Consider the following 27,817-nt stretch of genomic DNA (forward strand, 5'->3'; position numbering starts at 1 on the left):
GCGTTGCATCGACAGGCCGTCAGCGTGCATGGCGTTACGTCTTGACGCCTCCTCCTCGCAGCTCAGCATCTTTGGGCAGGTGGCTGAGTGAACAATTCACTGCGTTCCCAGGCGAAAATCATCTATGAGCCTCGTTGATGCGCACGTTAGGGTTTTAGTTCTATTCTATCTTGAATAGATTAGGTATTTTCGCCTTTCTCTTTCTAAAAAGACTTGTTAATTGAGCGTTATAAAGCTGGACCCAAAATTAAACGCAAAAACAAAAAAAAAAAAAATAAAGCCTTCAGTGCACATAACGGGCATTAAAATAATGGAACATTATGGTTATAAAATCAACATAAAAATAGCAATACTTTTACCTAGGAATTTAACTACTTGCAACTATAGAGCAAGATTTCAACCAGATTTGTCACCCTCCCACTCCAGTGAACAAGCAAGATAAATATCCTGAAGTACATAATCTTAACCATAAAAAAGGAAAGATTTGAATATTTCAATGCTTTTTCCATCCATCCAGTTTTTCATGCCTGCTTTATCATGTTAAGGGTCACTCAGGACTGGAGTCTAGTCCAGCTGCTGTCCAGTGAGATGCAGTTTACACCCTGGATTGGTCACCAGTATAATTCAGTTTTATTTATATAGTGCAAGTTCACAAGAAGGCATCAAGGAACTTAATTCCAAGTATCCTAGATGCAAAATCTCTGATTTTATTGCATATGCATTTATAAACCACGAGCAGTTTGCAAACAAATGATGTTGGGAGAATCTTGGAAAATAATTTGTGAAATGGCCATTTATCTTTATTGCAAAAGGCTGTTTCACAATACTTAATGACACCCATTTCATCAGATAGTTGACCCCATCTACTATGCAAACAATACAGACCACTGATTTAAAAAGTTTTATTTATTGAAACCCCTATATAGCAAAGCAGAAAGTGTAGCCTTTCCAGAAAAACTGAGAATATTTCCACATCTTTACAGAATATACACACACAAATCCATCGCTTCACAACACACAATCCTCAGCAGAACACACACACATGAACAAATGCACTGTGATTGGATTTCAGAAAAAAAATCTGATCATTACCGGTGGGGAAATAACATTTACTATAGTTTTAAAATTTGAATCTAAATCAAGAAAACACAAAAAAAGGCCTTTAAACTGCTAACAGTACAAACTGTCTTCAAAAAGGTGTGTGTCCTCTTTGGACCTACAGCCCCTTTAATCATATTGCACACACAAACACACATGTAGTATACACACCTGCAGAGCCAAACATTTGCAGACATGCTACAGATTTTTAAAGTGCTAGCTTGTATGAAGATTGAGAGCCAGCCTGCATATTATTTAGTACCAAATTCATAACTGATATGCTGGATACAAGAAATATAATAGTTTAGTCAGATGCATTTCACATTATATACATTTCATTACATTTCCATAATAACCTACACGTGTGTAGTGTCCCCAAAAGAAGAAAAAAAAACTATTTTGTGACTAAGAATAAGAATACATTCTGTGTGGGAATACAACTGAAGTACCAATTAAATGCATAGAAGTTGAAGGAAGTCCATTATGTAACAAGATTCAGGTTTGTGAGAACTGGAGTGTAAATAGATGAAAACACTTGTGGGACACCTGAAGCACAATGTCGCAAGAACCAAAATGTTTCACATTGAAGCTGGAGAACAGTTTCATACAGTTAAATAACTTGTGAATCTAATAAAATGTTTCAAACCCTAAAACTAAAGCATTCAAACCAACACCACAGGTAGGAGGAAAAATGGTTCCAATTGATATAAACCCCTCAACAAAAAGGCAGCTGAACAGGGAAATATTCGTTATCGACAATATTCGTCATTTCTATCACTAGTGATCCACAAGAAACACAGTAACTGATTACATAAACATTTATGAACTTTATTTCACTGAAAATAACACTAAATAATTCTGGATTAATAAGTGTAATCTAAAATCAAACAAGAGATCAGCTTATTGTCTGCCACTTAAAAGCCTAGAATACAATGGAAACTGAAAATCAAACCAAACAGTTTCTGTCAGGAAAGGTACAGTGTTAAGGTTTTCCAGGCCTGACTGATAGAGGTAGGTAGCATTGGGCCCAAATCAGGGCCAGAAACCTGAGAAAACACACTAACTGACTACCATAACCTTCCAGAAATCTAAATATACATAAAATGTACAAACAAACCCATGTGCAGGCACATATACAATATGCATCAATACAAAAGCAAGCGTGGTTTCCCAGCAGACGGTCTAGTGTGCCCTTTTAGATCTCAATAGTGCAGCTAATCCAGTCACACCAGATCATCCGTTTGGGTGTCTGACAGCCAACCTCAACAGTGAGATGCCAACATGCTACACTTGATGTGAGTGCAGTTCAATTAAATGGTGCTTTTGACAGAAATAAAAAAAAAAAAAAAAAAAAAAAAAAAAAGAAAGAGGAGGGGTACCATTTGTGAGATAGCACTTTTTCTAAGTACCTGAATGAACTGTTAAAAAAAAGAGAGAGAGAAGAAAAAAAAAAAAAAAAAAAAGAAAAAAAAGTCGGAGAGTCCACAAAGCTGCAAGTTTAACTAAAGTCAGCACCGGAGCCAAAAACTTTTGGCTTTTAATAATGTTGCAGCTGTTTCCTGAATAAGTTTGATCTGAAAGTTACCCTGTGCAACAGAAAGGTGAGACACTTTTTAATCCAGCATTCACATTTTTAAGCAAAAGATGAGATTTTTATGCAAGTGTGAGATGACAATGTGCCGGATGTTGTGCGCCGACATATAAAAGCAGATGCAAACTAGGTAGTGGTTAAATTGTGACATTTATCATGTGCATCGATTCATTATATTGTGCAAAAACAGCTGAACATAACTGTGGAAAGAAGAAAAAGTAGTGTTTTCAGTGATAAAGCTAACAGTAAATGGGTATATAAAAGTCATTGTGAATGTCAATATTTGGCGCCAGTGTCTGATCAAACAAAACCTACAGTAAATCCACTTTGTGCTGTGACACCAATTTCTGCTTGCTAGAGCAAACTTGTTTATCTATTTCTTAAAAGTAAAGGGGAAAAAAAAAGGCACAGAGGCACTAGTGTCAAGAGTAGCAACACATCCACTACGATTACATCTAACCTGTGCTGCTATGTTAAGACAGAGAGGAAATAGCCAACAAGACCACACAATATTTTACACACAATATAATCTATAACGATAAACCTAGCAAAACAGAAGTGTAAGCTCTAAGGTGTTCCATGTTAAAAGATCTAAAGTGACTGCAGACTGCAGCCAATTCCATTATCAACAGCTGATTCCAGCTGGCAATTAAAACCAGTTCGAATATGGAGACTTTGGTATGTTGAGAAGACCTTTCAAATTTATACCAAACTCTGAAGACCTCTGTGGACAAGCAACACACAGGTCCGATATCCTAGCCTCACATTCTGGACCAAAAGGCCCAAGAACTGCCCCGTCTGATCATCAAAAAAAAGAATAACTGATTTAGATTGAACTTCATCACCCTGTCAGCAAAGCCAGTTCCTCACAAAGTGTACTGAACTTTAAACAAATTCAGGTCCGAGCTCATCAACATCTAACTCTCCTCAGAAGGTCAATCTTTTAGCAGTGACAAACTCCTCCAGCTGAACCTTTCCACTGCCCATGAAGCCGAAAGCTGGATACATCGTTCCTGAACAATCCACCTGCCTCTCATAAAGGCACCTCATGGTGTCGGCATCGTAAAAGTACACCCGGCATGCGTCGTAATCCAAGCATACACCCAAGCGCTGTGGCATCGGAAGCATGCGATTGCCGGGGTCCCCGGATGGAACGTTTGCTGTGGAAACAGAGGAAGACGAAGAGGCCTTGGGGATGAAGAGTTTGCCCATGCCCAGGGTGAGGAGGGTGAAGGGCTGGGAGATCTCATAACATGCGTCTTCGCTGCCGCTGTCATGCCCACTGTCATGGTCATACCTGGTAAAAGGGGGGGGGGGCAAAATATAATGATCACATCAGCAACATGAAGTGAAACTAGCATGTAAATGTGAAGCAGTGTTCCAGTTATTACCCGGCGTACGTCGGTAACATAACTCAAAAATTAATGGACGGATTTTTCAGAAATTTGCAGGATGTCTCCAAACTGGAATATGGGACACCTGGTTAGATTTTGGGGGTGATTCGGATTACCACCTAGATCCAGGATTTTTCTTCAAAACACTAGAATCCCAGTACCCCCTAGACCCACCAGACGGGGTCATTTTGACACCCTGACGGTGCAGCATAAAAATGATAAATGTGTCATATACACAGGCCATTCAACACCCCCCCCCCAACAATCAATTGTTTGAAGGGGAATAAAAAAAAATGCTAAAGTAAGCAAACAGAGTGCTGCACATATACCGATAATGATTATCGTATTACACATCTACAGCTTAATACTGAACACACGCCAGATCATTCTGGCATCTGTAGCTCTTAACATCTAAAATTTTATAAAAACAGGCCATCATCTAGGTGCAGCTCCAGATGAATGCTGCCTCAGCATCTTGTCAAGGATGTCTACTGTCCTATTGTAGTAAGAGGAGAATCATTTCTCCTCCATCTGAGTCTTCCTCATTCATTTGTTGGAATATAGCCAAAGCAAATTCTGCTTCTGTTCATTTCTTTCACATTTTTAGCAGCATCTGTCTACAACATAACACAAGAAGTTGAGGACTAATTTCATAAAATTTTCATGAGATTTTGGCAGAGGTCTGCACGCTCTAATTGATAAATTTAATCACTCAATTTGCCGATTCTTTTTTCAATTACTGGTTGAAACTTGAAAATTGTATTGATCAAAAGGGCCATCAATTTCATGATAGAGAGACATCTGGTATCTTGTCTGATGTCACATAAATCTAAAAGAAACCTAAAAAAAAAAATCTTTAATTCTCAGATTTTACAAAGCACTGTGAGCCAGACAGACATTGCTCCTACTTAATTATTCCACTCATACACAGTTTTCCAGGCAATATCTTTCAAGTGGAGGTGAAAGAAACAAAAACATTCAGCTCTCTAATTACTGGCTGAATGCTGCTTATCGCCTTATGTAGTTACCACAGAATTCAGTTTTATTTGTGTAAATAATGTGCTCCTTTACATGCTTTTCCATGAAGTGATCAGTGAGACAGGCATGCTTTGTGTGTGAATAAGCTCTTTATGAGTTTATACTGGTTTTCTTACATCACAGGATTAAGTATGACTCACACACTTAGCACTGTACTGAGACTGCTTGTGTCTGTTCTAAAGATAAAATAATTCCAACCTTGTTTGATCGATTATGAACCCATTTTAAGAAACTAAGTGTTGCAGGTTACCTTGGGCTGCTTGTATCTCTAGGATTGTGAAACCATTCAAGCAGCTTGGTGTCAGAAGCCACTCCAACTTTAACCATGTAGGAGTATGGTTCCACTTTAAAGGCCCAATAATGTCTGCAAAGGAAAGACATTACATTTTTGACTGTTATTGATACAGATTTTCTGATTTCTCCTAAGATACCACCGTGGCTGAAAGTTCTCTAAATTTAAACAAATTTAAACTGACAGTAAAAAGTTAAAATGTCATACATTAATAATTTTACTAGAATTTACACTGGAAAAACAAAATGCTGCTTAAATAACTTCTTTGCATACCTTCCCTGAGAGATGCCGGTGTCACCGATTATGTAATCTAGGCTGATGTAGCTGCCTGTCTGCACACGTTCAGCTGCAAGAAGGAAGGCCATGCCTGCCACACTCTCCACAGCATCTCGTCGCTTATTTAAAACCAGACGTTCAGTACTGAATCCACACTTGTCACTGAGCAGGAAGCCAAAAGCTGCATGTGAAGAGTAGAGAGAGAATGGATAAGACGACTGAGAGACATGCAAGAGCAAATAAAACAAAAAAAGAATGAAAAGGAAGAAGAAAAAAAAAGTTGAATTTCAGTCATACAAAAAAAAAAAAAAGTATAAAAATAAAAGGTGTGTAAGAGGGCAAAAGCTGCCACAAGAGGGCGCCAAAACACAATCCTAACAAGACCTATTTGTCAATAGAGGTTCAGCCCTTGTTTCTCATGTATAGTTTTATACATCTCATCTGCTTGTAAGTACATGCATGCTATAAATAGTCCAGGGGCCAAAGGCCATGATTATCATAATCCAGGACACACACAAGCTGACATGATTATGCCTGTTCACTCAACCATCCCATCCAATCCAATCTGAAGTGTGCAGTGGGGAAGACCAGTTCATTTGCATGTGTCTGGGGAACTCTGTATAACAAGTAGGGCATGATAATAGTATAAACCTACCTAAAGGGTGAACAGACAGCTATGCAGCAGTTTATGAGATATTACTGTAAATAGCAAAGATATAATGGTAGTCTCTGCTACCATCTCATGCTACTTTGGATACTTTATATGATATAGATAAAAAAAACAGTCTTGGCACATGCAAGCTTCTGTTAAGCTATGTTGAAACACTGTCTGCATTTCACACTAAGTGAAACTAATTGCATTCATTCTGTGGAAGTTACCTCATTTTTCTATTAAGTTATAGGTAACTACAACAACAGCCAGTGACAATTGCCACATCCTTTAAAAGCTGATGCAACATATGCATGTAGAGTGATGTTTGTTTTCCCATATCAGGCCAAAGATGAGCATTATTTTATTTTTTTTTTTTTAAACAGGCCATCATTGTTCACCAGACATGCAGAGGATGAATTGGGGGTATATAGACATCATGCCAGCTTTATCTTATTGTAGTTTTATGTTTTGTTCCTCTGTGGCTGTTTGAAAACGCAGAATAATGTTATTGCTATCAAAACCTCTGTACATGCGTAGTCCTCTGCATTTCATACCAGCTTAAAATTCCACCTAAATACTGACACACACTTGATGAACCAATCACTCATTCACAAACACACACACATGGCAGTACAAAAATATGACACTTTAATATGTCATATATAGTTTGATGACTCCTGCCATTGATTTCTTTTTCCCCTTTGTCATTATCAGTATATCCCAATCTTTTACACTTGCTTTACATCTAACTTGAGCAAAATTAAATCCAAAAGGAAAGGAAATGGAATCTTTGCTGAGCAGGAAACCAAACAGTGATATAGTCCCTTAGTGGTACAATTTAAATTCAAGTCCAGCAGATGGTTGGGGAAGATGATCCTTTTTTAATCAATTCCCCCTTGCCTTTCTCAGACTGCAGGTGTCTTTTCCAAGCTGTGGCTCCGAGTACTACTCCCACACAAAGAAAAGCTAAACTGGTTAAAGCCATTTGGAGCACACAAGTCATAACCATGGTGATAAACCAAAAATGGCCCTGTGCTTCATTACCCCCGTTGTGAAAATGCCAAGAGAAATAATTTAATAAAGAGAAGCATCTCTCATCTGATAATCTTCCTCAAAATAAAAGAAAAGAAAAAAAAATGCTAAACAGTTGTGCTTGGAGAACTAAAAACAATGGGACCTTAGCTGCTGCTGCTCTGGCCAAAAAGAGGCCCGATAATGGGATTTTTTCCAATGGCTGGTTTGCCTGTTAATTAATGCAATTAGATCAGCACACAAAAAAAAACAGTTTGAATGAATGTAGTGAAATTATCTGATGTTTATATTTTATCTCCAAACATCTTCATTCTGCTTCCTTACCTTCTGTTTCCTTTTCTATCCAAGTGCAGAGACTCAAAAAAGGAAATTATTAAACCCATCATATCAATACGAGGGACCTGTATGATTAAAACCAACTTATATTTGAGGACTTACCTGGTGCAGGTGGTGTGTGGAAGGTGACCTCAGGACTGTAAGGGCTAAACATGGAGTTCCTGCAGCTTCGAACTCTGAAAGAGTACAGGCTGTCCGCCTCCAGGTCATGCACCACAGTGTTTGCTCCATACACCCTGTCTGTAGCCCTCCAGATACCACTGTCCTCACCGTCCTCCTGAGATGGGGACTGGCTCGGGCCTCTGAGCCTGCAAAGCAAGGGGGGGCAGGGGGGTTAATACTACCTTTTTATTTATTCAACCCACACGTAAAATAGCCTGCCTGTCATCCTACTTAGTTCTCCACTCTTATCTTAATGTTTGAACTCACCTGCGATACTCAAGCACATGATGATCTGTAGGCAGATGGTCATCAGACAGCCTCCAGCAGATTGATGCCTCATTATAGACTCTGCTGTGGGACAAGTCAATCAGAGGGGGGTCTGGAACTGCAGAGAAGTATAAAAGCAATCGGTTATTACATGCAAACCAGAAAAGTTTGTCAAACCTCAATGTGACAGGGCACAAAAAAAAAAATTGGGAAAAAAAAAAAAAAAAAAAAAAACCACGGACAACATTAATCATATTAATAAGGCTGGGGTGGGGGATCAGGACACAGTTGTGAAAACAAAGAACACAAGGCAGCTGCAGTGAAATCACTAATGTCTTAATCATGCTAAACACTGCACTTAAGCTTTTAACTTGGGTTTAGCAGATGAAGCAACGCAAGCGTGGCAAAGATTGGATTTGTTAAGATCAGGAGTTTCCAGTCAAGAGCATGGACGAGACCACCTTGCATAATGGAGCTTAAGAGGTTTTTACAGACTTGCTGCCTGGAAATGCACTTTGTAAAATCGCCCTGCCACCATTTCTCTTTCACTTCACCTTTCCTCTACTCTTTGTTAGCAGTTTTACTCTCATTTTTCCACTTGATGGAAAAAAAGGATTCCCTGGGAAGCATCAACCATCTGGTACCTGCTTTCTATCTATCTAGCTACAACTTCTATTCCATCCTCACTGATCTCAGATTAATTATTCATTTGTTTTTTGGGGGTGGATTTAATTCTCCGTCAGTCACCACTCTCCTAAAAAAAAAAAAACAAAAAAAAAAAAAAAACACTAGGACGTTTGTCTAGTTAAAATACTTTGACTCCAAGTGGAAACTGTTAGAAAAGACTGATATCCGGCTGACATTTAGAGAAAATGTCACTTTGGGATTCAACACAAATGAGCATTTAGAGCTGACAAAAAGTCTTTCATAGCCCTTCGAAGAGCAAAGCATGGGGTTAAATCTCACAACTGTAGCAGTGTTAACATGAGGACAAAAATGAGGTTAACCAATACAAGAAGCTGCAGCTAGAAAATATGGACAAGCTGTAGGCATTAAGAAGCCAGCATAGCATCTTATACACAAATACAACCAATGTACAGATTAAAGATGCACTCAAAGGGCAACATCGGAAAATAAGACACTATAGTATGTTCACACGTTTGCTCCAAATCCTTAAAAAAAACACTTCCAACAGTTTTATACTTAGAGGTACTCGTCCAGAGGCTCTGGTTTGTTTACTGCTGCATTACCTGACAGGACTAACTAAATTACTGCAGCATACAAAATGCTTTCACTGCATCTTTTCCCTGCGAGTTCAGTCAGTGTCACTGCAGACAACTTCTGCAGGCCAAATAGATTAAAGACATCAATTTGACTTCCAACCAGCTGCTGCGTACAGCATTTTCCCCACACATGCATGCAGCAATGATTGGTTGAGACGACATTTTAAATGAAAAGAATATTTATAACAACTAGGGCTGGGCATCACCAATTTTCTGAATTGATTTGATTAACAACCTTCCATTAAATCAGATTCTATTCAGTATTGATTTACAGATATTTATGCAATAAAAGTTTTTCTTGAATAATAAAGACATTCTCAGATAACTTTTTATAGAACACGGAGTCCATATACACGGCCATCAAAATCAGATATCTGGAAGTAATCGGATTACTGTAATAATCTGACAAAGTACAACATTGGAACATTGTTATCTAATTTACCAGTCCATTATCGGAATTCTTCGGGAGTACGTATGTGCGTGGTGATGTCACTTCCTGTTTTCCCCCCAAAACATTCAGTGTTAGGTTTGTGCATACATGTTAAGATTTTATCAACATCGGTAAGTCACAAGAGTAGGGTCGCTGTCAAAAAATTTGTCGAGTTTCATGGATATTGGATTAATAAAATTAGAAATTGATTAAAGTAATTCTATTTTTCCACACAGCTCTATTGATAACCACAGACTATTCTCAAGCACATAAAAATTTAAGAGTGGATGGAGCCAACCACACAGATCTGTGCTTCAAGTCTGATCTAAAAATCAAAGTGTAGGAATAAAAACTCAAACCACAAACTCAGGTTATGCTTTTCTGTTGGTCACCAGTGGTCACTGGGACAACCACAGCAGTTCTTGTATCCATCAAGATTTCTCCGTCCTGATCCTCACTGCCCTGCACGTTTTAGATCAGGGATCACCAAATCCAGACATCTTGAGTCAGTGTCCTGCAGGTTTTCCATAATGTCCCAGCTCCAACACACCTGACCGAGACGTCTGGATTTGGTCACCCTGTTTTGAATGTTTACCTGCTTCGACACACCTGATTCAAAACAAATGGGCCTCCTCATCAGGTTGTCATTGAGTTCCTTAAATGAGCCATTACTTTCAGCAAAGTGTGTTGAAACAGGGACAAAACAAAACATGCAGGGCGGATGTTGTTTAGATCAGGGCTGGGAGACACTGGTCTATTGGTGTGGAGGCATGGCACTCAGTGACACTGATCAATAAAAAGAGCCATTCTGTCCAGTTCAGAGGTCTCATCCTTCAAGAATCAGTTGTAAAATACAGTTTCTTCATAAGGCATAAAAGGCATTTCATATATTCTGGCACGTTATGAAACTTACAGGCAACTTTTGGAACAGAGAGCAAAACCTGTTCAAGATGAGCAGAGTTTAAAAAGTTCCCTTTAGTTTTTAAATCCACCTCATGTGTTGGGCCATTTTCCATGGAGCTTCTGTTTCCTTTTAAAAAGATTAAATTTAATTAAACTGAAGGACTTAATAATGTAATACTCTTTAATCCATTTTGTCTGAAATTTGACTGTATGGTTTTGATTACATTTGATGTTATCTATAAGAAGCGCTCTGAGTAGCCATGTTGTCTAGTTCTGCTATAAAATAAATTGGACTTGCTATCAGTTTTCAGCAGTCAAACCTTACTCAGCTGTCAACTGGGATTGGAAGAACTGACACAACTCACATCACCATGTGAAACAAAGTAGTGCCAGTACTGCTTCGTCTCCTAGTCACCGATGCAGGAAGTAACTCAAGCAGATACGAGCTTTGGCCAGATGCAGCCAAATTTCGCAAATCATTACTTAAACCATAACAGAGCTGCGTGGAGACGCATCTTCTTGTGACATGTTCTGATTATCTGCAATAACATTCAAACAGCATTCCAAAGAGTTCAGTCTACAAAGGCTTCAGGATTGCACTGGGAAACCTCCATATAGCCTCAGAACCAAACAGAAAACTCAGCAGACCAGTACAGAACTTCATGGAGCCACTGCTACTGTATCCAGTGTATCCTTGGCTTCGTCAGTTTATCCTATTTAGTTGCCCACGGATGATCTCCGACCTCTTAGCACAACACAATTCGCCAGGCAGTGCATGTGATGACAACCAGATTAGCCTGTCAGTCATGTTTTTAAAAACAACATTTGCTAAAAGCAGAAGGGCTTGAGATGATATGGACCTTTTGTGTCCATATCATCACCATCATAATGTAGTTGCAGCTTTATAACCACCAATGAGCACAAGAAAACACCTTTACTGTAGCTTCTTAAGTTCTAAAACTTTAGTCAAAATTTAATTCAGATGTTGATTTTTGCTAACATAAAAGGAGCTAAAGCTAGCTGAAGTAAACCAGCTTCACCTCCACCGAAGCACATCTCTTTAAGCAGAGTTTCTTCTCTTGACGTGTCCAGGACAAACTCATCGAAGCAGGGGTCAGCTGAAGGGTGGAAGGTCCTCAGAGACTCTGTGGCTTTCTGGATCCTAAAAGTAGATGACAGAAAAATAAAAATTAACACACACAACCTCTTACTCTGAAAAGTATGAACATTTTCTAAGTTCACACACACACAATAAGTAGTACCTTAAAAAGAACAGCTATTAATAGTTGAAAGACTTTTCTTTGTCCTCTCAAGCAGGCCACAACACATTTGGTTTAATCAGTCTTTTGGTTTCAAGTTATTAAAAACCAAATCTTCATTGACAAGTGAAAACCGAGCATGCCACAGTATTATTCTCACGAGTGAAAAGTTTCCCAGATTATCCAAAGCTGTTAATGCAGATCAATTAGTCGGCTTAAAGCAGAGGATTCAGTAAACGCACTGTACTGACTGGACACTGAGGCACAAGTCTCTTCTTAACTGCCCATGAGTTTGGTAACCTCAGAGCACGTGGAGTTGTGCGCTCCTGACACACTCCAGTCGCTAACACAATTAGACTGACGAGCTCAACGCTAAAATGAACAGAGCACATCCAACTTATGACATCTCTAAGGAAACTCTAGTGTCTCTAATGGTACACCAAATAAGCAACTTCAATCCATTATTAGCCAGTTTTGGCCACATTTAAAATTATAATACAAGGTTTATTCTGTCTTATTTTTCTACATTTGTTGCTTTTATGATTTAATTTCAATACTATGCAATATCTTCAGATTATAGCTATATAATGCATACAGCTAAAGCTGAGTAAAGGCAGACCTCAAAGACATTTAGAATTTACTGAATGAATAATATAGTGAAGTCTTGCATTTAGACACTTAATACCCAAAATATGAACACATTGTTGATAAATGTACTGACTCAGAAATGTGATATCTGATTGGTCAATAATTGCCTCGCCATGTACCTGACATGCAGCTGCTTTGCAGTTTGTACAAAGCAGGACTGATCGGTCTCTTTCAGAACCTCCTGGGCGTAGCCCACCAGACCGCTGTTCTCCAGCATACCCTGGTACTCCTCCACCTGGGAAATATTGAAAAGTCATCAGAAATGAGAACGATTCTTATTTAATAAAACAACAACCATTCCAAATTGTTTTCATCTTTTCTCAAGCAGGTCTCTAAATGTAATCTTATTGAAGATAAAAACAGCTAAAAAAAATATGATGAGTAGACAAAAACCTGTCTGGTATTTTATACCTGGCCTCTCAGTTGATCCAGACGTCGGTTACGAGACTGTTCGATGGACCTCAGCATCTCTGATCTCCTTTCTTGCAGAGTCTCAAACAGACGCTCAAAGTGCTCATTAGCTCGACGCTCTGCCAGCTGCCCATTTTCCTTAAAAAAAAAAATTACAGTTGACAGTTTTAATATCAATTACAGAGCAAATACATTTATTTACATAAAAAAAAAAAAAAAGATGTCAGCTGCAATAAGTTCTATTAATACTTAAACCATTCTGTGGGTTAAAAATTCACTCCTGGTAAAAATCATTAATGAACCTGCAACTGTGTAAGTTACAGAGTTACAATACCTTTACTGGGTCCTGCAGTTAATTGTTTCTTGCATTTCAGTCATGCATTTTGTTTATTTTAGTTTGTAAAGCATTTTGGGTAGCATGAGCTGTTGGAAATGTGCTATAAATAAATTTGGACTTGATCAAACCAGTTTTACTCTTTTAAAAAAAAAAAAAAAAAAAAAAAGGAGGTCACATCCTAAACTTTATACTGCTCTCACACTAAGCTTAGATATATCAATGACTCTTTATTCAGGTCCAACATCTAAGTAAAAAAAAAAAAAAAAAGAGGAACATGCTTCGATACTGAAAGACAAACGGGAGGGAAGCTAAATCCTGTTTCCTTGTTTGCATACATTTAGTGACCTTCCTCATTTATACACAATGCTTGACTGTCTCTTTGCTAGACTGCTTTTAAGAGAGCTATACCAATATTCATGGTATATATAGAGCCATGTACAGGAATCAGCTCAAATACTCAAGCCAATATGCTGACTCATGATGATTAAGAGGTGATATTAGCACTGAATAATCTTTATTTCTCCATAAGGTAAGGAATGCGTAAGCAGTATCATTCTTAGAGAGACCTTCAAAACTTCATAAGGGAGAAAAATAAATAAAACAAAAACAATATACAGCAGAAATGGAGGAAGTTGCCAAAGGATGTTGAAGCATGAGTCAGCTGCCTCACCTCAGTCTGATTGATGAGAACCTCAAGCTCAGTAATCTGAGTCCGGACCTGGTCCTCTTTGCTGATGAGGTAATGGATACTCTTGGCCAACTTTTCCTGAGGAGCAAAGAGATCAGCAGCATTTACAGTCACCGTCTTTTGGCCTTAAACATACACATCACCAACATGACAACATGCTCCAGGGGTTCTTTCCCTGAACGCTGCAGTCATAAATGTTAGTCTAGAACCGGGTCATTTTCAAGAAATAAAGTAGCATCTATATATGTGCACACATGCATAAAATCCCATCTTATGATATGGATCAGATCAATATTTCTCTCTCATCCCCCATTTTCACAACTGCAGCTATAAGCAGCTGGTGATTAATGAAAACTTCTACAAGCCAGTATTCAAAGTGACTGAAACTCAAACCATTTCCTGGCCAACAAAGTTTTCCGGGACTGATCAGGACATCTGATACACATTCCTCCAATTTGAAGTTACAATGCTCAGATAATGACAGCGAACAAATGGTCTCATTAAATATTAAAACACCACATCGTTTGGATCCACACAAACAAGCCTACTGAATTTCAGACTTTGCCTCGACTTGCTGAGCCACCTTCAGTAGCATTACGCATGGTTTTGGCTGGATGAGGTTGAAAAAACAAGATTATTTGCTTTTCACTACTTTTCATTACAGGCATTTTGTGTTTTCTCCAACGTGGTCATAGTAACCAAACAGTTTTTAAACAAAAGCCTTTTTTTTTTTTCAAATCTGTGCAAGATAAAGCTGAACTCATGTCTGGTGACTGGCAAAAATCTGATGGCCGAGTTTTAGCCAGTCTAGGTTTAAGTTTCCTAAAAGAGATTGATAACAGTCTGGTGTGCAAGTGCAGGTCAGGCATTAATATTACAACAGGAGAAAGATGCAGGAACTAGTCAGTGTGTGGAACAGCCTAACAAAATACTTGCTCTTAAAAAGTATAAAATGTATAAAAAGTTTGGGTTAAATATAAAATCACTGAGCTTTTAACAATCTGCTTTGAGTTAAAACATTTTTTCTAATATTCTAAGTCCAGATATTAAACATTAGAGACATTTTAACAGTATAAATGAACAACAGGAATGAACCCTAGTTCCACAGTTGCTTGACCATGATGACTTCAGCCCCCCATTAACAGGGAAACTGTGGGCCAACTCAGATTAAGCCTTATCATAAACCTGTATTGTTTTAAATTCTAATTCACTCAACTACATCAGATAAAAACCCAATTCCAGTGTATTCAGGTGACACATGACCAACCTATCTTTCCTTAAAAGGTTTGAAGTCTCTGCATTACCTTGAGGATCTTGTAGGCACTGCTCATAGATGTCACTTTATGGTTGGCGTGGGACCCTCCCAGCTTGCACAAATGACACACCGGTCGCTTGCAGACCTCACAGTACATGTTAACCTTCTCCATCTCATGTTCTGGACACATGAGCACCTGAGAGACATTTCAGATAACATTACTTTATTATCAAGCCCCCCCACAGAAAAATGTGTCTTTGACACAAGTGCTCCACACAGCTGCCAACTACACAGTTACATAAAACTACGTTATCTACAGAACAAGGAGTTAAAATTAGAGCAGAGAATGCGTGCACACATTCAGCTGCGGTGTTTGACAGCACATATTAATGGATGTTGGATTAACAACATGGACTCAAAACTAGTTGACATGAAACAGGAAGAGGACCAGGACAGCAGACAGTTCTGTGAACCATTTCCTGATAAGTCCTAAAATAGAAGTTAAATCAGCATTTTTTAAAAGCCAAAAATCCCCATCAGACATGCCTACGCTGTACTGCGTAATGAACATGGAAATGGGGGAAGGCTTAAAAAGACACAAACAACTGCAATATTTAAGCTATTAAGTTCAGGAACAGCTACTATTTCTGACCAGAAATTATAATAATACTTTAATCCCATTTGGGAAAAGAATATTATCCATCTCTAGAATAACTAGGTTGCCATGTTTCAGCTCCTGGGAGGGCCTTGCTCAGGGTGCCACAGTGGTTCACCTCCATTGCCAATCTGAGCGACCTGGGCCCAGAAGACCCAGGTTCAAGTCCACCCCTTTAACCCCCCAATTGATTGCTTTGTCAAACAAGCATAAACAGTAGTGACTCTATGGAATTATTGATGCTTCTTACCTTGGGCCTAAAATTTGTGGTGGGACCAACATACTCATGCTGGGCTTTGGGTGTGCCCCAGGGGTGGTGCAGCTTGAAGCACTCGTTACAGTAGCTAGCCTTGCAGTCCATGCAGCTCTTTGTAGCCTCCTGCTGCGGAGGTTTACAGATGTTACACATGATTGCGACGGCCGCGCGGGCAGCCTGTCGGTAGCGCTCGACGATGCTCTCCAGGGTGAAGTTGCGGAACAACATACTGATGCCGCGCTCGCCCAGGTCAATGTCATGCTGGCAGCCTGGGCAGGGGATGGTGGTGACTCTGGGAGTAACAGACCCTCTGCGCCAGCCCGGGGATGAGATGGAACCTGGACCAAAGGAAAAAAGACAGTGAGTGATCTACAAGACGGGTCCACAGCCTTAGGCCACCCAGTTTTCAGTCGTGTCTGAGGCCCTATTTGGAAATGTGGGCAATAACCTAAAAAATTACTCAGTGGGAACAGCTTTTAAAAGAGTCAAATATGGGCTTTGAAAATGACCAACCCCTTATTTGTGTTCAGATTCTGGGCCAAGTTACATCATCAGCACTGATTTGCCAAGTATGATCTTAAAAGGCAGAAATGCCTTTGAACAGCCTACACAAATAGGGCCTCAGCATGTTCCCCTTTGTGCTTTATTTCCATGATGACAACTACTCAATAAAGGCAATGATCGGAGGGGGCAAACACCAGAACAGGCAATGCATGGAGTAGTGTCATTCAGAGGAAAAAAAGTCTAGGCGGAGAAACCATCAAAGTGTACTGGGTCAGTACGGAGGAGTGGTACAGGACAGTCATGGAAGAGAGCATCCTTGGAGCTAATACAGGACACACGGTCTTAAGAAATCCAAGACATTTAACATTTATAAAAAAAACAGGGGTGAATACTATTCTAAGTGTAAACAATGACCTGAACAAAAGTGAACATTAAATAAGTGATTGAGAAAAATTTAAATGAGAAAAAAAAAAACAACTCAAATTTAACTTAAAATGTGCCCTAGTGCAGGAATCAAGCAAAAAAAGTTATTAAAAAATGTCAAGCAACATGAAATGTCAAGGTCAGAGCAACACTTTACACAAAAACAACATTTCTCTTGATGTTTCTCAAGACAGAGATCTTGTTACTGATGCATCAGCATCATAACAAGGCAGCAGCACACCAACACAAGGTGGGGGAATAAAAACCGTTGCACAAGGTCACGTCAGACACAAGCAGGGTCCGTAAGACACTCAAAGCCAACAAAATAGTCAGTAAATGGAAAAATAAAAGTATTGCTTCACGTTTTTGGGGGACAGGGGAAGAGAGGAGTGCTGGATTTATCTCAGTTTGCAAGCCAGTATTTCCACTCCGTTTCCGAGGACCTGAAAATTAAATCAAACACTCCTCAGGTAAGCAACATACACAGGCTACAAATAGCACTTGTGCAAAAAAAATAAAATAAATAAATAAAAAGAGGGAAAAAAATTTAAGCTGAGGGGAAAGCAGTGACAGAAAAGCAAAATTAACTTATGTGTGAGCAATTTGTCGTGAACACAGCTGGAGGCTTAAACTGCAGCGATGGTTCACTACATGGTGTGAAATTGTCTAAACTACTAAGCCTCTTATCTTTTCAAACTGAATTAATTTAACCAATGGTTGGTTCAACCTTGTGGTGTAATAATTTGATGAAAAAGAGACAGGTAATGGGTATGAAGGCAATAGTCACCCATTTGAACAAATCAGATGGATGGAGAAGTGAAAAAGAACAAAACGTAAAATCAAAGTCTTTTTCTATCCTGCAAAGACAGCAAACGCTTTATTCATGCACATTATGTTTGGACTCCGCAAGCTGATTCAGGTTCTCTGGTCAGGTGTCAGCAAACAAGCTGCCGACAGGAAATGCCTGCAGCAGAGTGTGTTTGTGCTGATTTGTGGCTCTGCAGATGGAGGCAGAGCGGAAAGCCGAAACTGACGAGTCACTGTGGAGCTAAAAGGGACTCCATCTCCCCCCACCCATCTTCGTTTCCCTGCACAAATCATTAAGCTCAATGTGATGCTTGAGCAGACGTAGTATCATTCTGTTGAGAATATGATTATATTAGCCAAATATATAATGAAAACTAAAAATGTTTTAAAATTTTTGCACCCAACACACAGCTAAACATATTTGCTAACGCAGAGTAAAACGTATGACGTTCTAAGTTGTTGAGGCTCTGAAAATGATGTCAAAACTAAAATGCTAGCAATGATGTCCAATTTAAATTTCATTAAAGCCTTAGAATAAAAAAAAAAACAATTCTAATAAAAAATATTTTAAAAAAAACATCCTCTCAGTAGAGCTTGTCAGGTAACTGCTCGAGTCAGCCAACAAAGTTAGCTAATGGTCTTGTTTTACTTGGCTGGTCGTTTGATCCTTCTTAAATCATCTTGTCCAAAATAATTACAAGTAGGCTAAAACATGTCTGTTTCTTAAAACGACTATCCAAACTCTAATTATTGTTGAGTGAGGCATAAAGAGTAACCTCCGGGCAAACGTGTTTCAGTCTGTAAAATTATTACAAATCATGGCGAGTCCAAACATATTGTAAGCTTTTTCATTTCTGTGTGCCCATTTCACTTAGAAACAACAGAAACCTGCAGCTCCATAAAACTGTTATACTTGCCACTGACATTTACAAAGTGAATGCAAAGCTTAGCACATTCCTGTCCCATTTTTAAACTCCCAGGAAACATCCTCACCCCTGTCTCTTTAAAATTTCCACCCTTTAAATTTCCTTTTTGGCATCCCATTCAGGACTCTACATCCTTAATAGGAAAACAGACTCAGTGGACACATTTAAGACCATAATAAATATTCAACTATTAGTAATATCAGGCTAATCCAAATAACTTAAATCCTTGATATTAACTTCAGTAGATTCCTCTAAGACATACATTTGTTTGAAACTGGCTTGGTGAGTTTGTATGCTTGTGTGGGAAGGGCTAAAGTTGACTAAGCAGAGAGAAGGTAGAACCAAACTAGGGTTTCACAGGAGTTCTATATAACACTGTACTCACTACTATAGCTACTCAAAACACGGAGCCCACGTCTACCTCGACTTCCAAACGACCTTCGCAATGTGGCTGCAAGCAATGAACAAAGAGGTGAGGTGAGACCAACAGCAACAATGAAACAATACATGACAATTTGTGAGAATTCAGTTTTAACATCATGACACTGGAAAAATAAACCCAACTTAAAAGTAAACGCAAGAAAAAGTGAGTTAAAGAAATGAGCATTTAAAATATGCAGACATGGTGTGAACAGTTCAAGTACAATTAACTCTTGATTTGTGCATTTTTTTATATATATATTTTGTGTATACTACTCGGTTTAAACTTTACTTTGTTAAAAAAGGAATGAGTTGGCTAGAATCCACTTTTAAAAGTGCATTTAACAAAAGTTAATTGTTGAACATTTATCAGGCTGCTTGAGCCTCGGCAAGAAAAAATTAAAATTGAATAAATAAAAACAATGTAGCTGAAAAATGTTTATGAAGTTTCAGAAGCCACCTCCTTTCCCAGCACAGCAAAGCTTGTCCAAGTTGATAAATATAGCCGTAAGTCTTCCTTTCTTTCCCTTCATCTAATCCCTCATTCATTCCCTTACTGGCAGACTGCATCGCTATGGTTACCGGTGATCTGATCTCCCAGTGGTGGAGGCGGTCAGAGTAATACAAGTTTGTTCTGTTTGAGAGATCTTGTGTTGAATGTACTTAGTTTCCTAAAAATTCTTAGAGAATTTGAGATTCCTAATCTGCAGATTGAATGCACTTATCGACTAATCCTCAAGAGAATTCTATAAACATCTCTGAGTAGCGTAAGCTGACTAAAACTGGACATTAAATGCACTTTAAGTGACTTAAAGCTCCATTAATTAGAAAAAACTGATGATATAGCAATTACACTGAGACAACAATCCTTCTTTCAGCAAGATGTGGCAAATTGTTTACTCAAAAGAAGGATTTGATTACTTCCTGCGTCAACAGATGCAGTCCTGTCAGCGAAGAATGAACTCATTCAGGCTGAAGCAGCACACTGAATGAGGCTGGATGTTTGAGCCCAGACTCGGCGGTTTTCAACCAAGGCTGCATAGCTCACAAAAAGCTGTTCACCTCACTATACTCTAGGGATTTTTTTTTTCTTTTTTGCTTGTTTTTGTTACTCTGACCTTCTAGTGTAGCTTGTCAATGTTGTTCTGAGACGATCTGGCATCTTAGTTGAATACCAAGTAATACCAATTCTAACCAAGATATGAAGAAGACAGTGCTTCGACACAAAGAACTCATTTGTTGTGCCAAGTCCATACTACAGAGAAAAAAAAATCCAAGCATTAAAAGTTTTGTATACACTTGTTCAGCCAACAAATAAAAAAAGTGTTTATACCAAACAGCCCCAATTCATTGTTATTGCACTTGATTCTGATGTGCAGAAACAATGAATGAGCCAAAAAAAAAGACCAACTTAATATTTTTTTTATTATAAAAAGTATTAAATTTTTTTGTTTGTTTTTTTTTTTTTTTTTTTTTTTTTTTTACTGACCATGATATTAAGTCAATGGATCACAGTCCGACAGTTTTCAGCATCAAATCCAGAAATCATTCAAAATCCTGAACATTTGATGGTGTTTTAGTGGCTCCCATTTTACCATCACATGCCACTGAGCTTTTCCAGTTTGTTCCAACATGTGCAGTAGCAGAGACTCACACTTAAATAAACTTATGAACTGCAGTCGCTTAAAAACAGAATTTCTCAATTTTTAAGTCTTATCCAGAATCAATGTATCCATGCATTCTGGGACAAAAGTAAACCTGGAAATCTCTCCGTTTAAGATTATTAAAATGTGTTGAAGTCAGACAGACAGCTGTGATCAGAAGCATGGTTGAGAGTGTAAATGAGACACCTCTATGGACATGGCCTGCAGCCCAGAGCTCTCAGGAGGCAGAAAGGCAGCCTTGTGTCCCACCACACTGTTTTCAAGGCTTGGACATTGACCTGTCCAAGCCTGGCTGCAGCAGGACCGTGCGTTGAGCTGAAAACTTCAACAACTTTGTGATGGGTTAATCTAGTTTCCTGCTATCTCCCCCCCCTTTAGGGAGCTTTACAGATGATAGCAATGCTGTAAACAGGATTAAAATTGGAGTGAAAATGATAGTCATGTCCCTGTTTCTAAAACATTTTAAAATGAATGCATGAACCATTGTGTGATTAAAGGAGACATTCAGTACCCCAAGGCCATAAAAAGCAGACAGTAAAGACAATTAGGGCTTGAGAGATCCTGTCAGGATTTTCTTCCCTCCTCTTCTTTTTGTTGAGAAAACTACACCTTGTCACGTTCAGTTGCCATTTGTTTGAGGATCAGAAGAAGTGCTGACAGAGTGTAATGGCTGGGTGGTTAAAAATATTAAAGTTATACTCATGCTTGTTCAAGTTTATCTAGGACAACAAAAGGAGGAGGGGCAGTGTGAGCCACATTAAACCCACATATACACAATACTTGGCCCATTTTTTGCCAAGCTTACTCTCTTTTAAGCCTATTCATGCTAAACTATTCATTTGCATCTACTTAAGATTTGTTTACTGGTTCATTTAATTCTCTTCAGTCACATTTTGTGTAAAGAACCAGTTATATCCTTCCTATTTTCCCATAAAACTTATTAAACATTTTGTCAATTTCTGCAGGGATAAATGTATCTGACATTTCAAACCTGTTAAATGCTGGTCCTGAGATTACTGCAGAACTAAAACCTGAAGTGGGCATTACAAGGAAGGTAACAGGAAGTTGAACTTAAGATACAAAAAGCATCTTGAAAGCATTTTAAAGTGGCCAAGCATGCATTTGATAATAGCATTGTCTGTGGCCTAACTATTAGCTTCCATCAGCTCACATAACTCATAAATCAGGCTGGCCCACAATATCTCAAAACAAGTTCCTAATGCCACACACACACACACACACACTCATGCTTTTAATGCTGGAGAAATGCGAGATCCACTTTCCTGCACTAATCTTCTCATAACACAATCCTTCATGTAAAGAACATATTTATTCCATCTACAGAGAAAATAAATATCTTTGGTTCCTTACCCCGAGACCCACCTGATCTCACAAGCCTGTCTAGTCTCTCCGTGGAGGGGGAAGGCACCCTGGACCTGGGGCTGCCCGGCAAGGAGCACTCAGAACCAGCATCAAAGGAGTCCTCATGGTTGAGCATGAGCAGCTCTCTGACACACTTGTGGCAGACGCTGTGCTGACAGGGCAGGATCAGCGGGTGAGTGAAGAGCTCCTTGCAGATGGGGCAGATCAGCTCCCTCTCAATGTTCTTGATCGGGACCTGATGATGGAGACATGATTACTAAAACACTCCCATTATGAACTATGTTCAATTGTGCTCCCCCACCCCCCCTTCATTCAGGACTTCTTTGATGGGGAACCAACAAACGCCACTGCCATCATTCTTTCACAAGAGACACACACAATGTGCAGAGAGGCTGAAATAGCATCAGATAAGTCTGAAGGAGGCTGAAATCAAGGATACAGTTTTGTTTTATTCCTATGGCAATAAAATAAAACGCAGCTATAAAATGGAGCATGTGCAAAATTTCTGCTGTGTCACTGGTGTGGGAAAAACAGCTTTTATAGAGGTATTGAGGGAAATGTCTTCATTGTACATAAGCATGCATTTAATTTCACATGGAATAAAAACAACACTATTAAAGTCACAGAAATACTCATCCATCGTGTCCTTAGCATGTTTCCCACTGCATTACATAAGACAGGATTAACCCTGGCTATATATAGAAAAAAAGATGCACGATTCAAATATTTCAAGTAAAAAAATAAATAAAATAACGTGAGAAAACATTTCTAAGAACTGGTGATCATGTCTCACCACAAGAAGCAACTGATTGCTCAATTACTTCAGGTGGCGTGATTAAAAAAAAAAAAAACGTCTCCAGTACAATCGATCCTACTCCTGCAGCTTGAACTCATTTCAATGCCACCGCACGTGTTAAAAAGACAATACCCAGAAAGATAAAGGAAGTTTAAATTAAATACAGCTAACTATGCTGTCCAAGATCAACTCTGGGGTTAAGTCTTCCAGAAAAATTCAACGAGAACTCGAATCAGGAATGAATGGGAAAGTTTTCACAATGCCCGCTCCTTTTCCATGTTGCACAGCGGAGCCACAGACGAATCGAAAACACGTCCCATCATCTTCATAACTCCACTTTCCTCACACTTACCGCGAGTATGCTGTTACGCCGCATCTCTGCAGTCATGATGAGGGAGAAAAAATGCAGCCTGGGTGTGTGAGAGCTAAATAAAAACACAAATTCCGTGTCCGGGGTTTGAGAATCAAACTTCTCGGACGCGAGCAGAAGATACACAGAACGACGGCAGCGTGAATTTAAATAGTGACGCAGCGGAGGGGGAGGCTGCGGCGCGCGGCCGTCCGGGGTGAATCAGCAGCCACTCTGTCGCTGCAGTACACGAAGCCGGAGAGAGACAGACAGGAGGGAGGGGGAGACAGACAGGAGGGAGGGGGATGGACCTCCAGAGGGCTGTTGCTGCCTTCATGGGCTCTACGTAAACTTTATTGAAGTCTTCCTTTATGCTTTAACTTTTTTATTTGCTTTTATCAAGCACAAATTCATACAACTGAAAAATATGCTGAGCCTCTTGTCTTGAGTCACTCCTACTTTCCTTATATGTTGACAGAAAATCAGTAAAGATGAGTGGCTATTTTTTAAAACACTTGCTAGCATAAATAGAAATGCAGTATTAAAATAAAATAAAAAAAAGAAAACACTTTGGAGGTTGATAGTCATACTAAATAATGACTATCTTTATTCTTCGACACAACCAAACATAAGCTTTCTTATAAATGTTTTAATTAGTCTTTAGTAACTGTTCTCTGAGCTTTTTTAACCTTTTTGGATGCTGCTGCTTTTTGTTCCATTGTCCGTCCTCACATTGCTTCAACAATTCATCTCTCCATAAGAGTTGCTACCTCTGATTTTCCAGTCCAATTTTTGTGTCATTTGCCACACATCACCATTTCCCCCTCTTTTCTCCCTTAAAATGGCTTCTTGACAACCACCCTATGAAGAATGCTGCTGGACATCTAAAGAGGTTTAAAGTGGCCTGGGGCGTTCTGGAGTGGTGCTTTTAGCCTTAATTAAACGTCCCACACTTAACCAAGAATGCTTCATGACCAAAGACGACGCCATCTTTGATTTAAGAGGCACAAAGCTGAAAAGTTTGCTAAATCTTTCATCTCTTTGTGAAAATATTAGTTTAAATTTTGGCATGAAAATGAAGCCCATACAGAAAAGAACACCTCCACTAAATGTAAGTAGTAGAGTTTCTACCATCCAGTGTGACTGTTTGTGTTTGGTACTAAATGTGGGTATTAAACGTAGACTATCGAAAAGAAAATAAACCAGCAGCAAACACTGGTTATCACTGATTACAAAGGAAACTATTGTTTTTAAATAGCCAACAATGAGTTCAGGCTTAAATCCCACTGAAAACTAGAGACTGTTGAAATGTGCCATTACATACTAACCTACAAGAGCTTGAATAAAAAGTAATGGAGGAGTGACAGACAACTTTGAGCAGGTGCAAGAAGCTTCTTTATGGCTACAACAAATTAATCCCGCCAGCAGCGCCAATGATTGTACATCCGAAATTTAGTGCCATAACTGCTCTATTTTGTTTTAGCATTTTTAATTTCACTATAAAAACTTATTTGGTCTCATCCTGTTTAAATTAGTTGAAAACAAGGCTGCTTTGTTTGCATTTATCTCTGAAAATAAGCTGAAATCTGTTCTTACATTTCAACAAAACCAGTCATTCTGGCAAACACTGAAGCAAGGTTTTATTGTATTTTGACACATATATCTTTTGATTTGCATGCTGAATTTTATCACATATTCTGTTCATGCTGTAACTATATTGTTGCTGCAATTTTGTGCAAAGATCTAATAAGTATTAAAGAAAATCAATAACATAAGAATGCAGCTGAGCTTTATGTGAATGTGGTTAGTTCAGGCAGGTCATAGAGGAGTAACAGAAAAAAGTAAACAAAAGTTATTAATGCACAATAAGTTCAGACAACTGAACTTATTAACTGAAGGTGGTACAAAATGAAAATGAGTATAAGTATCATGTTACAAAACAGCTGATGTGATTTTATTAGATTTTTACCATTTTATGATATTTTAACACTTAACCAACTGATGAAATTGCAGATATTGTTTTCTTTATTTAGAGTTTGCATCTGTTAGCATTTGTACAAAATAGCATCCCCAGCTTTCAGAAATCTTATCTGACACTTAAGATGTGCAGGCCATTAAACTCAGACATAATGTTTCCATTAGCATCAGAGTCTTTTCATACATTCTATACTCTGTATGTCCCTCCTTTTATTTCAGGGGATTTAATATCTGATTTTTCTCATTGCACTGAATAATTTTATGTTGCAGTTCATGCAATCACTTGCTCAGAAAACAAAACATTTTAAAAACTTGTGGGAGGTTTTGGTAGTATTAGAGTTACACTGACATGTCGTGCAACAGCACAAATGGCACTGGCTGTAGACGTCTTTAGAATTTATTTCAGTCATTTATTTTTCAGAGTTCAGACAGGTTGTGCAGATAATGTGTGGCCTCCCTGTGTGGGTGCTGCAGATATGCAGGCCACATTGACTGACAGACATCAACCCTGCAAAAAAAAACTGTTGACCTGTCCAAGCTGTCCTTTCTAGGACTGGCCTCACCCTTTTCCAACTCTCTTAAAGATAGACGTTAAATTATTTCATTCTTAATTTGTACAAATATAGAAGAAAACCTGGAGCATTTTACACAGTCATACATTTCTAACTTGGCTCTGTCTTACAGTTTTATATTTGCCATAGATACTATTATTTATGATTATGTTACATGCAGACACATGCAGAATGCACCTCTGGAAGCAAACTAGACCGATCTCAGCACTGACTGCAGTAAGCTAACTCAATTATAAACTGCTAGTCAGCTCTTAAAAATGTTTTCATCAAATGCAGCTTCATACATGCATGAACAAATGCCAGTGACTGTGTAAGCAGTAGATAAGCAAATTAACACATTCTGTTACTCTAAAATGGGTGAAGAGACATCTCCCACTATAGACACCTCAGTAACCCACTGCCTGGTCTCACCACAGCTGCTTCCAAGTGGCCTACATTTTACAGAAGTCTGTCATCTCCCTGCAGCATTAATTACTAACACACCCAATTAAACCTAGTATGTTATTTTTATCATTATCCAAAAAAAAAGGGGGGGGGGGTGTTCTTACAGTAGGCCTATATAAGCTGCAAAGCTTTAATATATGGAGAGAAAGAAATGTCTAGGCATATCTATTTATTTGTGATTGTAGGACCTAACTCACAATTTTAGAGTAATGGGAATATAATCAGAAGACAGAAAAGAGATGCATACAGAAATAATGGAGCTCTAACAGTACTGACTCGGCTAATATAGAGCGAAAATATATCCTATTAATAACTCAGAATAGAATAGAATAGAATAGAATAGAATAGAATAGAATACAATAGAATAGAATAGAATAGAATATCTGTGAGCATCCCACTCTGTGCACTGACAGTCCTGCCGTCCGTGCGTGCTGACAGGCAGATCGCTCCTGTCAGAAGGACCTTAAATCATCCGGATGAGACTCACCTCTCCCCGCTCGATCCGCTCCACGATGCTGGCGAACTCCGTCATGTCCTCTGAGTCCGACATGGCTACAGATGGTGATAGATGCACAGTAAATATGCCGGTCAAGGTGCACGGGATTGTTAAAATGAGGGGGGAAAGGCATAAAACATCTGCCGCTCAAAGGAGGAGGCTCGACAGCTTCACAGCGGAGGTGAGATGGTATCAAGAGAGGAGCTGCTCCCTAGACAACATCCCCATCACCATCCTCTCTCTCTCCCCCCCCCTATCAGTGTGACACGCTGTGTTGGTCAAGAGAATCTACAGTACGTGCGTCGTTTTTTTTTTTTTTTTTTTTTTTTTTAGTTAGGGTGTTCTTGGAGGGAAAACCCCGCCCTCGTTACTGTACCACCTCCCTCCTTCTCCTCCTGCATCACCCATCAGCGGCGACGTCTCGACTCACAGAGCTCTTTGTATCCACCCGATCTGCCATCTATCAACCCGAAGTGAATTTTCCTGTTTCATGTATCAGCCACTATAAATAACACAATCCTATTCTTAAGATTAACAAGCGGGAGGGGGGTCATAAAGCAGTTGATGCCACCAAGTCAAGTTAGGTTTTTACAAGCTCGTTTGTACCGATTTCTACTCATAACCTAAATATAAAAGCATGCATGTGACCCATTCACGCAGTTTCATGACTAAATGACGAAATGTGCAGCTGGATTAAATTCGTGTTTATAATTTTCCTGGCTATGCCACTTGTTCCGCGTCAGCAGATGGCCTCATGGCTTCACACAGACATATTCCGTCCACCCTGTGGAGC

General features: G+C 39.0%; 1 protein-coding gene across 5 annotated transcripts; it reads right to left on the bottom strand.

Annotated features, from left to right (window-relative positions):
- Window positions 1-888: 888 nt before the first annotated feature.
- Window positions 889-27,389, bottom strand: trim36 (tripartite motif containing 36). Of its 5 annotated transcripts, none has more exons than XM_042000428.1 (14): window positions 27,016-27,389; window positions 22,391-22,625; window positions 19,309-19,374; window positions 16,258-16,601; window positions 15,402-15,548; window positions 14,080-14,175; window positions 13,073-13,210; window positions 12,781-12,896; window positions 11,795-11,916; window positions 8,139-8,256; window positions 7,812-8,017; window positions 5,687-5,870; window positions 5,372-5,485; window positions 889-3,986 (listed from the first exon to the last, which is right to left on the bottom strand). In XM_042000428.1, the coding sequence occupies exons 1-14, from the start codon at window positions 27,076-27,078 to the stop codon at window positions 3,617-3,619; spliced, it is 2,319 nt and encodes a 772-aa protein (XP_041856362.1). In that variant the 5' UTR covers window positions 27,079-27,389; the 3' UTR covers window positions 889-3,616. The 5 variants fall into 5 exon arrangements, with proteins under 5 accessions (XP_041856362.1, XP_041856363.1, XP_041856365.1 ...); XM_042000429.1 differs by lacking the exon at window positions 27,016-27,389 and adding an exon at window positions 23,539-23,715; XM_042000431.1 differs by lacking the exon at window positions 19,309-19,374.
- Window positions 27,390-27,817: the final 428 nt, after the last annotated feature.

Source organism: Melanotaenia boesemani, chromosome 11 (assembly GCF_017639745.1).
Source record: "Melanotaenia boesemani isolate fMelBoe1 chromosome 11, fMelBoe1.pri, whole genome shotgun sequence".
NCBI classification, from domain to species: Eukaryota; Metazoa; Chordata; class Actinopteri; order Atheriniformes; family Melanotaeniidae; genus Melanotaenia; species Melanotaenia boesemani.